Below are 13,142 nucleotides of genomic sequence, written 5' to 3' on the forward strand. Positions count from 1 at the left end.
AACTAAAAATAGAACTACCATATGACCTAGCAGTCCCACTGCTGGGCACATACCCTGAGAAAGCTGTAATTCAAAAGGACACATGTACCTCATGAAAACAAGAAAGCCAAGAGAAAAAATGGAGCTTGAGATCGGAAAGACAGGTATGACTTTACTAGGTAAGAGCATTCCAGACGTAGAGACGCTCTGTAGCAAAGCTTTAAAGTAAGAGAAATAATGAATGATATTCTTGAGGTGCAGAAGAAAGTCCTGGTTGCTACAGCACTGAGGGAGGGAGAGGTGGATGTGGAAGAAACATGCTGAGGACAAGACATGTGGTTTTTGTGTGTAGAACAATGGAACGCCCATGGAGGGTTTTCTGCCAGAGGGTGATGTGATCAGATTTGTGTTTTGTGAATATCCATTCCTCTCCTGGGCGGGTAACTGTTAATTAGTGGAGAAGAGTGAACCTGTGACAAGGCTGTTGTGTTCCCCCTGAGACATGATGATAGCTTGAAGTCGGTTTTAGGTAATAAAATCGTGGATCACCGTTGGGTGATGATAGAGGGCTGGTTGGTCATGCCCGAGGTATCCTAGGTAGTTTTCTGGCTTGTATGATTGGACAGATGGTGGTGCCGTTCTGTGACAGGAAATGCCGTAGGAAGGACAAGTTTGGAGTACCTTTGAGACTTGCACTTCTTTCTTCATCTGACTTCCGTTGTTTTTAAGAATGAAGATCTCAGTCGTTAATACGACTCACGAGAATGTCCCTGTCTGTAGGTTTATTCTCATTTTGTCCAGTGCGCCCCTTTGTTCCGTGTGTTTAGTCACTGACCTTCAGGGTCTTTCGTGTGCGTTACTTTTTCTCCCTGGAATCTCCTTCATTGCTCTCTTAACACAGTTAACATCTTCTCGTCTTTCGAATCTCACCCTGACTCATCACTTTTTTGAAGAAGTATTGGGGTATATTGACCAGAAGAAAAAAAAATACATTTTTTGAAGTAATATAATATCATTTCAGTTGCTCAGTCGTGTCCGACTCTTTGCGACCCCATGGATTACAGCATGCCAGGCTTCCCTGTCCTTCACCCTCTCCTTGAGCTTGTTCAAACTTAGGTCCTTGGAGTCGGTGATGCCATCTAACCATCTCATGTAATATATATATGATATATAATATATTTGGACTCAGCTCATGAATTCTTATTTGTTTTTATAAAGCATCACTGTCATTATTTTGATTTTCACAGTTTTCCTATTTGACTAATAGGATCACCTTCAAGCTATTCTATCACCTGTGTCCTTTTGTCCTTAATCATTCTCTGAGCACTTCTTGTCAATAACAAAATATTTCCAGGTTTGTCTTGTACTTTCCCAGCCCTGTCTCTGAATCAGCCATTTTTCCAAGGAGCCTCTGATTCCTTTTAGTATTGAATATTGAGAATGATTTTGAGAAAATAAGATCTGGACACTAGATGTGCTTGTTGCTACTGGGGTGTCTTTGCTTCCAGTCCCTCTCAACTAAATTTTAAAATTATTTAAATTAGTTCCTCCCACTCCCCACCCCCATGAGATTATGTTATTAATTTGAAGTACAGCTAGATTCATTTGTTTTTATTTGTATTTTTAGCCCCCCTTCCCCCATTTTTGTTTGATATTGTTTGGTTTTAAGTATGCAAAACTATGGGCTTCCCTGGTGGCTTAGACAGTAAAGAATCTGCCTGCAATGCAGGAGCCCCAAGTCAGGAAGATTCCTTGGAAAAGGGAATGGCTGCCCTCTCCAGTATTCTTGCTTGGAGAACCCCATGGACAGAGCAGCCTGGGAGGCTACAGTCCATGGAGTCACAAAGAGTTGGACACAACTGAGTGACTAACACTTTCACTATTTCGTGAAGAATTATAACTTGATCTGAAAGTCAGAACCACACAGAAAATATAGTTCCATCCACCCATCTCTTCTTATTCTTACCTTCTCATTCTTTTTGTCCTGTTCTTTTTCTTTTTTAAATTTCTTTTTTTAATATTTTATATTATTTTAAGTGACATACCATTGACATTTTTGTGCACTTTACTTTTTATCATGTAAGTTTTCCTGGCAGTCACTCCATATAAATTTATAGAAAACTTCCCGGTTATTTTTAATAGCTGCGTAGTAGTTTATGCGTGTGTGTGTGTGTGTGTGCGTGTGTGTGTGTGTGTGTGTGCGCACGCGCACGTGCCATAATTTATTCAGCTACTCTCCTGTCCTGTGTAGTGACCCTTGTTGTTGTTCACTGGCTAAGTTGTGTCTGATTCCTTGCAACCTCAGGGACTGCAGCACCAGGCTGATACATTGTTTCTAATATTTAGCAGTCACAAACAGTGAATAATCTTGTGGATACATTTTGTGCTGATAAGTTAGTCTACCTGTAGCTGTTGCCTGTATGTCTGATGGCTCTACCCGAAGTCGGGAGGTCAGGCAGTTGAAAAGGAAAGATGGATATGAAGGAGGGGAGAAGGGCAAACTACAACCTACATGCCTGAACTGGAATCCCCTTAAGGATGAGCTGCAGCCCATGTAAGCGTCCAGTGTAAGTAATGAGTTGACCAGCAGAATATGTTTGTTCACTTCATCACGGAGCTAACAGCTTAACCTGGCCCAGGAGTTGGACACGCCGAGGGAGGAGATCTGGCCAAAGCTGGTGCAGCTGCCGGGCGCCCCGCCGCTCCCCCACAGCCCTCCGGGTGAGCCCGCAGAGGAGGAGAGTGTGTACACTGGTGCCCTGGTGCCCGGTGCCCTGCCCCAGCCTTCCCACCGAGAGGATCGGGCTGCTGCTGCCTTTTACACCTTCCAGTTCTCTCACACAATATCTCGTGGTCCAGGATAAGCCAGAACTAGACAGGGAATATGACTGCTGGAAGAGTTCCAACCCAGCTAAATCAGCAGAATACAACCCAAGAGATGAAGAATAATATAAAATCATATGTTCTGACAGAATTAGAAAGAATGCAACAAAAGAAAAATGGAAATAAAAGGGAAAGTGGGGAAACAGACTATTGATAATTGTATAGGTAATCAGTTAAAAGATACCATTTAAAGATGATAGACCAGATCAGAAAAGATTATAAAAATGGGAATTAATAAATACTTTTATAATATGATAAAAAAATATTAATAGAAAATAGCCACTGGAACAAAAATACAGACCTTCCTAAAATCCCCCAAAAAATCTTAAAAAAGAAGGAAAAATGGGCACACCAAATAGAGAAAACACACTGTAACACAATATACAGTAATTACAGTATAGAGAAATACAAAAGGTTTGATCAACAAACCACATCAATAAATGTGATTAAGGTTAACTTTCCTACTGAAAGAAAATACCCATCAGTTCCTATTTTCTGTTTTTCAGTTTTTTATATTTTTTTGTCAGGAGTGAATGCTGAATTAAAAAAAAATTTTGTGTCTCCTGAATTTCTTGTTTGTCTTTATTACTTACTTTCTTTTGATTTATTTTCTTTTCCTGGCCATGATTAGAAGCTTGATTAGTTCAGGCCCCTACCACCCCACCTCCCATCCCTCTTCTCCAGAGAGGGGAAGAGGCTGGAAATGGAGCTAATGATGGACCATGCCTCTGTGATGAAGCCTTTTTAAAATTTCCAAGGGTATAGAGCTCAAAGAACTTAAGTTGGTGAACACAGGAGGAGCTGGGGTAGTGGCAGGCTGGGAGCGCACGTGGACGCTCTATACCCCTTCCCACATACCTCGCCTTGTGTTCACTCCTCCATCCGGATGTTTGGCTGTATGTTTTATCATACTCTTGTACAATAAACCAGTAAAGCATAAGTGTTTCTCTGGATTCCCTTATTGTAGCAAATAATCTAATCCAAGGGAAGGGTCATGGAAATCTGATTTGTAGCCAAGTTGAACAGAAGTGTGGGTAGCTTGGGGACCTATGACTTGCTGTTGTCATCAGAAGTGGGAGGGCAGGCTTGTGAGTGACTGTCCCTGTGTTAGAATTGAGAACACCCAAAAGTTGTCGCAAACCGTTGCCTAGTGTGGGGGAAACACCCACCCATCTGGTGTCGGCAGTGTTGTAAGTGGCATTGGTGTAGGAGTAAAGGAGAAACATGCCAGAAGAGTGGAGTTTTTGTGAAACAAAAAACAATTTTTTTGTTAATAATACCAGTTTTACTGTATTGTGGTTTAGAACGTAACCTTTATAATCCTTTCTTTGTGATCAGTATTTATAAATATCCCATGTACACTGGAGAGGAAAGTGTTTATTATCGGAGTGTCTCTGCTTTATCAAGTTGCTTCCTTCATTGCTTGGGGGTCTTCCTAGTTGTTTTATCTTTGTTGTAAATGCTTTTCACGTGAAAAAATTTCTTCCTTTGTTTAATGCTGTGAGGATTGACATCTACCTTTTCAGAGATATCCTACTGATGCTGCTAAGTCGTTTTAGTCGTGTCCGACTCTGTGCGACCCCATAGACAGCAGCCCACCAGGCTTCTCTGTCCCTGGGATTTTCCAGGCAAGAACACTGGAGTGGGTGGCCATTTCTTTCTCCAATGCGTGTATGCATGCTAAGGTGCTTCAGTCGTGTCCGACTCTGTGTGACCCCATGGACAGCAGCCCACCAGGCTCCTCTGTCCACGGGATTCTCTAGGCAAGAACACTGGAGTGGGTTGCCATTGCCTTCTCCCAGGATATATCCTAATTACCAGAATTACACTCTTCTGTTCCTATCCTTTCATTTGCCCACATATGTTTTCCCATATCTTTATTTTTTGCTTTTCTGGTTCACTTTGTTTTCAGTGTGTCTCTGATGTACAGAATGTGTCCAAATCTTTTTAATAGATGAATTAAACCCATTCACATTTATTTTTAAGTATTATATGTATAGTTATGTGTTATTTTGTATATTAGGTTTTTTATTTGTTGTTTCTCAACATATGCTTTTTTTCTATTTTACATTACTAATTTCTTTTGATACATAGAAAATGTTATAGTTCTCTTTTATTGGTTATCTTTGTACTTATAACTTAAAAAAATAATAATAGTGCACATTTGTTGAGGTTTTACAGTGTTACAGTGTACTAGGTACTATGCTAAATGTCTTATACAGATTGTCTTTATATCCTCAAAGCTGACCTGTGAGGCAATTGACTCTCATTTTCCCATTTTACAAATAAGAAAACTGATACACAGAGAGATTTCGTGCCATGCCCGAGGTAACTCAGCGAGTAGTAAAGCCAGAATGTGACTTCAGGGAGCTTGTTCTGTTTTTTTAAGGACTTTATTGCTGCATATTTGGCATACAGCGTGTTTTAAGTGTACAGGCCTTCCCACTCCTCCCCACTGCCCTTCTACCTGGTTCTTCAAGGTGTCCCTCATCACTGTGTCTTTTTCTCTGCCGCTGCTTTCAAGACGTTTGTGGGTTTTTTTTAATCCTTGGTTTTCAGAACTTAATGATGTGTGTAGGCATGGTTTTCTTTTAGTTTACCTTCTTTACGGTATAGTGACCTTCTTGAATTCTGTGCATTTATATCTTTAGTCACATTTTGAAAGCTCTGGTGTTATGTATTTTTCCTGCCCCAGTCTCTAGCTCCTCTCTAAGATTCCTGTTGCATGTACAGTAGACCTTCTGAAGCTGTTCCACGGGCTCACTGGGGCCCATTCTCAATGCAAAGCTGTGAAAGGGGAAACAAAATACAGCTGAAAACTCGCCCTCCTGTAATTTGCTTTTCCAAGTTCTGACCCCTCTCTAACAGTCTACCTGCCTTTGTTTACTATTCTCAGTCATCAGGCACGTGTTTGTGTATGTGTTTTGATTTGGAGTTACTAGTTGTAATGGAAGGATGGGCTGTCTGGTACTTAGACCTCCCAGTTTGTGTGGTTTTATTTTTTCTTCATACTGGTTTGTATAGTTTTTAATGAATATGTTGAGAGATTCTAATTTACATGGCTATTATTACCTCTATCACCTTGGTAGTCAGTACTGAGTTTTTCTCTGAATCTAGCCTAAAACTTTATACTTTTTTTTTCTGTATTATTTTCTTGACATGCTGTATTGATTAAGTAAAAGAAATATGTTGTTTTTAGTTTTCAGCAATTCTGCTGTCTATAATATGGTCTGTTCTAAGCGCTATACAGTAAGAATTTTAAATAAGTCAAGGACCTTATGGAAACATCTTGTTCCTGTTCATTCTGTCAATCTATGATGTAGTTAGATGAGAAAAATTTAAGAAGATAATGTGACAATCAATACCAGCAGAAAGCAATCATAGTCTTTGTGCATTTTAAAGGAGCTTAAAATCGGTTGGAAAAGGTTACAAAATGTCAACGTCTTTTTAATAAAATAAATTATTTTAAAGCTTTATCTAGATAAAGGACACAGGGTTTTAAACTTAACGTTGCTACATGATTTTGATCACATGTCGTTTTTATGTAGTTATCAAGATTGAATTTAGAGTTAAATGTTAATTTTTGTACTCATGAGTTTAAGTACAGTTGAAGGTACTAATTTAGTCCTATCTTTTCTCTTTTTTATCTGTTTATACTTATTTATGACCCTAACCCTAATATATGGATGGTGATAGTCAAATTTTAATACTTAACTTTTAATTTTTCGCATTTAGATGGTCTTCTGATTGTTGGTGTCCACTCGGCTAAGTTTCCAAATGAAAAAGTCCTGGATAACCTTAGGAGTGCTGTTCTTCGATACAACATCACCCACCCTGTGGTTAATGACGCAGATGCCAGCCTTTGGCAAGAACTAGAAGTTTCCTGCTGGCCAACTCTGATCATACTCGGACCCCGTGGAAACATGTTGTTTTCTTTGATTGGAGAAGGACATAAAGAGAACTTATTTTTATATACTTCAATAGCTTTAAAGTATTACAAAGACAGGGGGCAGATCAGAGCTAATAAAATTGGAATAAAGCTCTATAAAGACTCCTTGCCACCTTCACCACTGCTGTTTCCTGGCAAAATAGCAGTGGACCATGTGTCTAACAGATTGGTAATCGCAGACACTGGACACCATAGAATTTTGGTCGTCTGGATGAATGGACAAACTCAGCACAGCATTGGAGGTAAAGTCTGCTGATTGTGAAATATAACATATTTTACATTACATATGTGAAAATTATTCAGAGAGATGTATTGAAATGGAAATTTATAAACAACTATAGACGGGCAATGTACATTGACTGTTAACTTCATCAGAAATTACTTTGTTAATTAATGTGGGATATCTGAATTAATGCATTCTCACTTCCTAAAAAACAACCAAAACTACCCCGCAGAAAATCCAGTAAGATCAAAAGGTGGAAATCTTTTGTATAATTTTCAAGTATATCTGTATATCCCATTTTGTTTTTTCAAAAAACTGCCGCTTGATTGTATCTTATGAAAATATTGTATACATTTTAGATTTGGGGCATTTTATATGGAAGTATTATATTTCCCTTTCCATCAAAATACAGCCATATCTTTTTTAAGACCAAGATTATACCCTAAGAACTCGAGACTTAGATTATAAAGTAAATAACCTAGGATTTGTATAACATTACACCTTTGTCTCCTTCCATAAGAACTTAAGCATACTTTTGAATCCAATGCCTTTGGTTGTGGCAAAATAAAAGTCTCATATAGGCATAGGTCATTTTCTTCTGTATCTCCCTGGTCTGTATCTAAAAAGGGCTCTTACTGACATCTTACATAATTAATAAAATCTCCTAAGTACACTGTTAATCCTGCCCTTCCAGGCTGAAATGACATCCAACAACATATTAGTCAAAGAGAAAAGTAATTCATCTCCTTGCAGTCTTCACTTAGTCACACGTGCACTGTTAGTACATAAGGGGCTGTTCTTATTATGCCAAGATAATATTCCCTTAGCTCTGGAAGGTATTTGTTGTTTCTGTTAGAGTATGTGTGTGTTCTGTGTTGTTTATTTTGCTTTGGCAACTTTGTATTTTAATTTGTAACAGGCAGAGAATTGTGACTCAAAAACATGTGTTTAAAAAAAAAAAACGTGTTATAGCAAGTTACATTTAAATGATTAAAAGTTTTTTTAATAGCTTCTAAAATTTTTTAAATAGTTTAGATGGATATTCTCCTTTGTTAAACAGAGAACACTAGAGTGGTTGCCATTTCCTTCTCCAATGCATAAAAGTGAAAGGTGAAAGTGAAGTCGCTCAGTCGTGACCGACTCTTAGCGACCCCATGGACTGTAGCCTACCAGGCTCCTCCATCCATGGGATCCTCCAGGCAAGAGTACTGGAGTGGGTTGCCATTTCCTTCTCCAGACATTTAATGGGCATGTGTATTTTTGTAAGGGAACGGCTCATAATTTTCATTGTTATCATCAAAAGAGTTTATCTTCCAAAATTGTTAAAAATCATTCATCTAGATGCTGAAAGATTGAAATTATTTTTAATTCTTTCTAGTCTAGGTAATTGATGCCTTTTGAATTAATTTCTACTGATACAAACTACTGAAGTGTTCTAGTAACCATTATCTAGTAAGTCCTTTCACTTGCAAAACTTATTCCTGAGAAAAACAGGTATCTTGGGAAGCAGTTTAGTTTTTAGGTTGTTGCTGTTGTTCAGTGGCTCAGTCATGTCTGAGTCTCTGCGACCCCGTGGGCTGCAGAAGTATCATTTATATTAAAATCCCAGCTTTAAATATAAGTTTTTGTTTGGGGGTTTTTGTTTGTTTGTTTTACTTTGAGATAAGAAAAATTTTCTCTTACGGTTGTTTTGTCTTTTAGGACCCAACCCTGGAAGAAAAGATGGAATCTTTTCAGAGTCAAGTTTTAACTCACCACAAGGTGTAGCCATAATGAATAATATCATATATGTGGCAGATACAGAAAATCACCTTATAAGAAAGGTAATTTTCCATTTTAAATAAAGTTTTAGTACTTCTAATCAGAAAAACATATACTTGCTACATAAATATTTGAAATGAGAGGGTGTTGCTTAAATATTTCAGATCATCCTCATTCAGTTTTTCTCGGAGGTACTTGCTTTAACTTTATTCTTACGTAACTTGTTTTTCGGTGTGTCAGTATCTTGTCACAGAGGACAAATCAAGTCCTTTTTTTAATCCTTTATTTCAAACTCATGTGCCTAATCACCCTAAGGCTCCTCAATTTGAGGTATTTTCTTAATCAGTTTGTAAAGTGATGCTTTGTCCCTTTTCAGTTAAATTTTCTCAAATCTAGGAAAAAAGCAAACAAACACTCCTGCCTCCCTTCAGCTCTTATGTTTTCTCTGGGAATATTTATGTGTCAGTTAGACGTACATATTTTTTTAGTCTCATTATAGTAGTAATATATGTTCTAATTGTTTTTTAATGATGTAATACTTAAAGATTTAAAAAGTCCCCAGTGATCTATTTGGGCGCCCTAGTGGTAACCAACCACTGTTAAAATTTGTGTCTCCAGAAGTTTTCTACTCATACACAAATTAATTTTGTCTTTAGAGAATCTTCTTTTTTAAACAAATGGAATCATAATGAATATACAAAATTTTTGCATTCTTCTTTAACTTTTTTTCCCATATTAGTCATATGAATATGACTGCATAGTATCACCTAGTTATTTTAAGCATTTCTTACTGATGAGTATTTTGGCTGTAATTTATTGGTCTTTTACATGCCATCTATTTGGAAAATAAGTTCATCTAACCCATTCTGTCTGAACATACTATTTCAGGCACTTCCCTTGCTTTTCTCACTATTTCTCTCTCTTGATGTTTTTGCCTATTTATATTGACAAAATTGTCAACTAATATACTTAGTTGATGCTACTGCTACTGCTAAGTCACTTCAGTCGTGTCCGACTCTGTGCGACCCCATAGATGGCAGCCCACCAGGCTCCCCCGTCCCTGGGATTCTCCAGGCAGGAACACTGGAGTGGGTTGCCGTTTGCTTCTCCAGTGCATGAAAGTGAAAAGTGAAAGTGAAGTTGCTCAGTCGTGTCCCACTCTTCACGACCTCATGGACTGCAGCCTACCAGGCTCCTCTTTCCATGGGATTTTCCAGGCAAGAGTACTGGAGTGGGGTGCTATTGCCTTCTCCCACTTGGTTGATAATTATACATAAAATAGGAAAAAACATGTAGAACGTATAATAATCACTGTAATGTAAATCCCCACACGGGCGTGAAATTTGTTTTCTTTACTACTGAAATCCTAAGCACCTAAAACAGAACCTGGCCCACAGCAGGTGTATTTAATAGATATTTATTGAATAAATTTATGAGCAAGTAACATCTGTTGAATGAAGCATTTTCTAAAGTGTATATTCATCCTAATATGAAAAGATGTTACATGAGAAAAAGATTTTGTGGCTTTGTAAATTAAAGCAGATTTATTTTTTAAATATCTTAGAGAATTTCTTAGATTTTAGTATGCCAGTATATTGTGCATACATTAGTGGGGGGATATGAGTGCAGTATTTTTAAACTTACTTTACCAAGAAGCTCTATTTAGCAGAACTTGTCATAGGACTAATAACTTAACGTTGGTACTTCGGGCAAACGTGGTTTTACGTTGCTCCTTAAAGGTCAGTATTTCTTTATCATTATCTTTTTTAGGTCTGTGCTTCTAAAATTCATCATAGTATCGTAGATATCAAAGAGAATAATGAGGTAGTAAGGTATTTAGCCCACAAGGTGGAGGGAATACTTGTCCTTTTTTGATTACATGTTAATTTCTCTTCCTTTAGAACTTAGTGGGTTTTAGAGTATTGATAGCATAATCATCATAACAAATGTAGGTTACTTGGAGTCATTTTTTATATTTTATGACAGTTTAGTATCTTCAAAAAATGGAAATGATGTAGCATTTTTCTTCCTCTCTTTTTAAATCTATAAAGATGTTTATTTTACATTTTTAAGATCTCATTTGCAGAGGGTGGACCATACTCCTATATTTATACCTCATGAACATCATTGTTCCAAGTCAGCCTGTTTCTTGTTAGAAATAATTTATTTACTTTTGTAAATTCCTCTTCATCTCCATTTCCGTCACCCCTGCCATTCCCTGTACATAAGTACACCTATAGGCAGTCTTTCTGATGTGTTTAATTCACATCTTTTTGTTTGTGACCTTATAAAATATGTAGTATTTTATTTGTATGTGACCTTATAAAATCTGTAGTATTTTAAGAACTTTATTGTGATATATTTTCCATAGAATAAAGGTCACCCATTTCAAGTATATAATTTAGGAATTTTTAGTAAATTTAACAAGTTGTGAAACCATTATCATAAATCATTTTTAGAACATTTTCATCTTCCTAGTAAGAACCCTCATACCCAGTTATAATTAATCCCCATTTCCATCCCCCAGTTTCTATCTCTATAGATTTGCCTCTTTTGAACATTTATATAAATAGAATCATATAATTTATGGTCTTTGTGTCTGGCTTCTTTCATTCTGTGTAATGTTTTTGAGGTTCACTGATGATGTAACATGTCAGGAGTTCCTTTATACTGCTGAAGAGCATTCCATTGCTTGTATAAACCACATTTTATCCAATAACCAGTTGGTAACATTTAGGGTGTTTCCAATTTTTGGCTATTACAAATAATTCACATAGAAGCTTTGTGTGGGCGTACATTTTTATTTCTTTTGGGTTGTTGCTGTTGTTCAGTCACTCAGTCTGACTCTTTGTGATCCCATGGACTGCAGAGCGCCAGGCTTCCCTGTCCTTCACCATCTCCCGGAGCTCACTCATACTCATGTCCATTGAGTCAGGGATGCCATCCAACCATCTCATCCTCTGTTGTCCCCTTCTCCTCCTGCCTTCAATCTTTCCCGGCATCAGGGTCATCTCTAATGAGTCAGTTCTTTGCATCAGGTGGCCAAAGGATTGGAGTTTCAGCTTTAGCATCAGCCCTTCCAATGCATATTTAGGACTGATTTCCTTTAGGGTGGCCTGGTTTGATCTCCTTGCAGTCCAAGGGACTCTGAATAGTCTTTTCCAACACCACAGTTCAAAAGCATCAGTTCTTCAGTGCTCAGCCTTCTTTATGGTGCAACTTTTATATCCATACGTGACTCCTGGAAAAACCATACCTTTGACTAGATGGACCTTTGTCTCTGCTTTTTAATATGCTGTCTAGATTTGTCATAGCTAAGGGTTCAACTTCATTCTTTTACATGTGGACATCCAGTTATCCCAGAACCATTTATGGAAGAGACTGTTCTTTCTCCTTTGAGTAGTCTTGGCAGCCTTTAGAAAATCAATTATTCATACATGCATGGGTTTATTTCCAGACTTTCATGTCTATTCCATTGGTCTGTTTATTTGTCTTTATGGTAATATCACACTGTTTTGATTGCCATAACTTAATAAGTTGTGCAATCAGAAAGTATGAGTCTTCCTACTTACTTCTTTGTCAACATTTTTTTTTACTGTTCCTGAATCCCTCTCAATTCTGTAAGAATTTTAGGATCAACTTATCCATTTCTGCAAAAACTTCTGTTTCTTTCTCATGTGAATATATTGTTTGAAAAAACTACACAACAGTTTTATCTTTTCCCTTTTCATTTTTATACTTCATTACCTTTTATTATATTGCTTTTAAGCATTATGCTAATAGTAGATACCTTGTCATGCTCATAGTCTTAAATAGAATGCAAGTAAACTTTCTTCAGAAGTTTACATGCATTTTCTGTAGCTTTGGGAAATAAAATATTTATGAAGTAAAGAAATTTTCTCTTAGTTACTGAGAATTATTATACAATTTTATTAAATGCATTTTCTGTATTTATGGAAATAATTGTATAGTTTTTTGCCCTTAGTTTACTGATGTTACTTCCCTGGTGGCTCAGATGGTAAAGCGTCTGCCTACAATGCAGGAGACCTGGGTTCAGTCCCTGGTTTGGGAAGATCTCCTGGAGAAGGAAATGGCGACCCACTCTAGTATTCTTGCCTGGAAAATCCCATGGATGGAGGAGCCTGGTAGGCTACAGTCCATGGGGTCACAAAGAGTCGGACATGACTGAGTGACTTCACTCACTTCACTCAACATCCATACATGTGACTTGAAAAACTATATGTATACTGATGTGATGAATTATATTATTAGGTGTATTTGATGTTGAATCATCTTTTTATCCCTGGAATAAAACTTACCTAATCATGATTTTTTTAAAAGCCAAAT

At 37.4% G+C, this 13,142-nt stretch overlaps 1 protein-coding gene across 1 annotated transcript in view; it reads left to right on the plus strand.

Moving 5' to 3' along the window:
- NHLRC2 (NHL repeat containing 2) overlaps positions 1–13,142 on the plus strand; it is a 52,159-nt gene that overhangs the window by 13,684 nt on the left and 25,333 nt on the right. Inside the window, exons 3-4 of the mRNA XM_068961700.1 lie at positions 6,598–7,053; positions 8,736–8,857. Coding sequence (XP_068817801.1) covers positions 6,598–7,053; positions 8,736–8,857 — 578 coding nt within the window. The remainder of the gene's footprint in view (positions 1–6,597; positions 7,054–8,735; positions 8,858–13,142) is intronic.

This window comes from Capricornis sumatraensis, chromosome 23 (assembly GCF_032405125.1).
Source record: "Capricornis sumatraensis isolate serow.1 chromosome 23, serow.2, whole genome shotgun sequence".
In the NCBI taxonomy this organism is placed as follows: domain Eukaryota; kingdom Metazoa; phylum Chordata; class Mammalia; order Artiodactyla; family Bovidae; genus Capricornis; species Capricornis sumatraensis.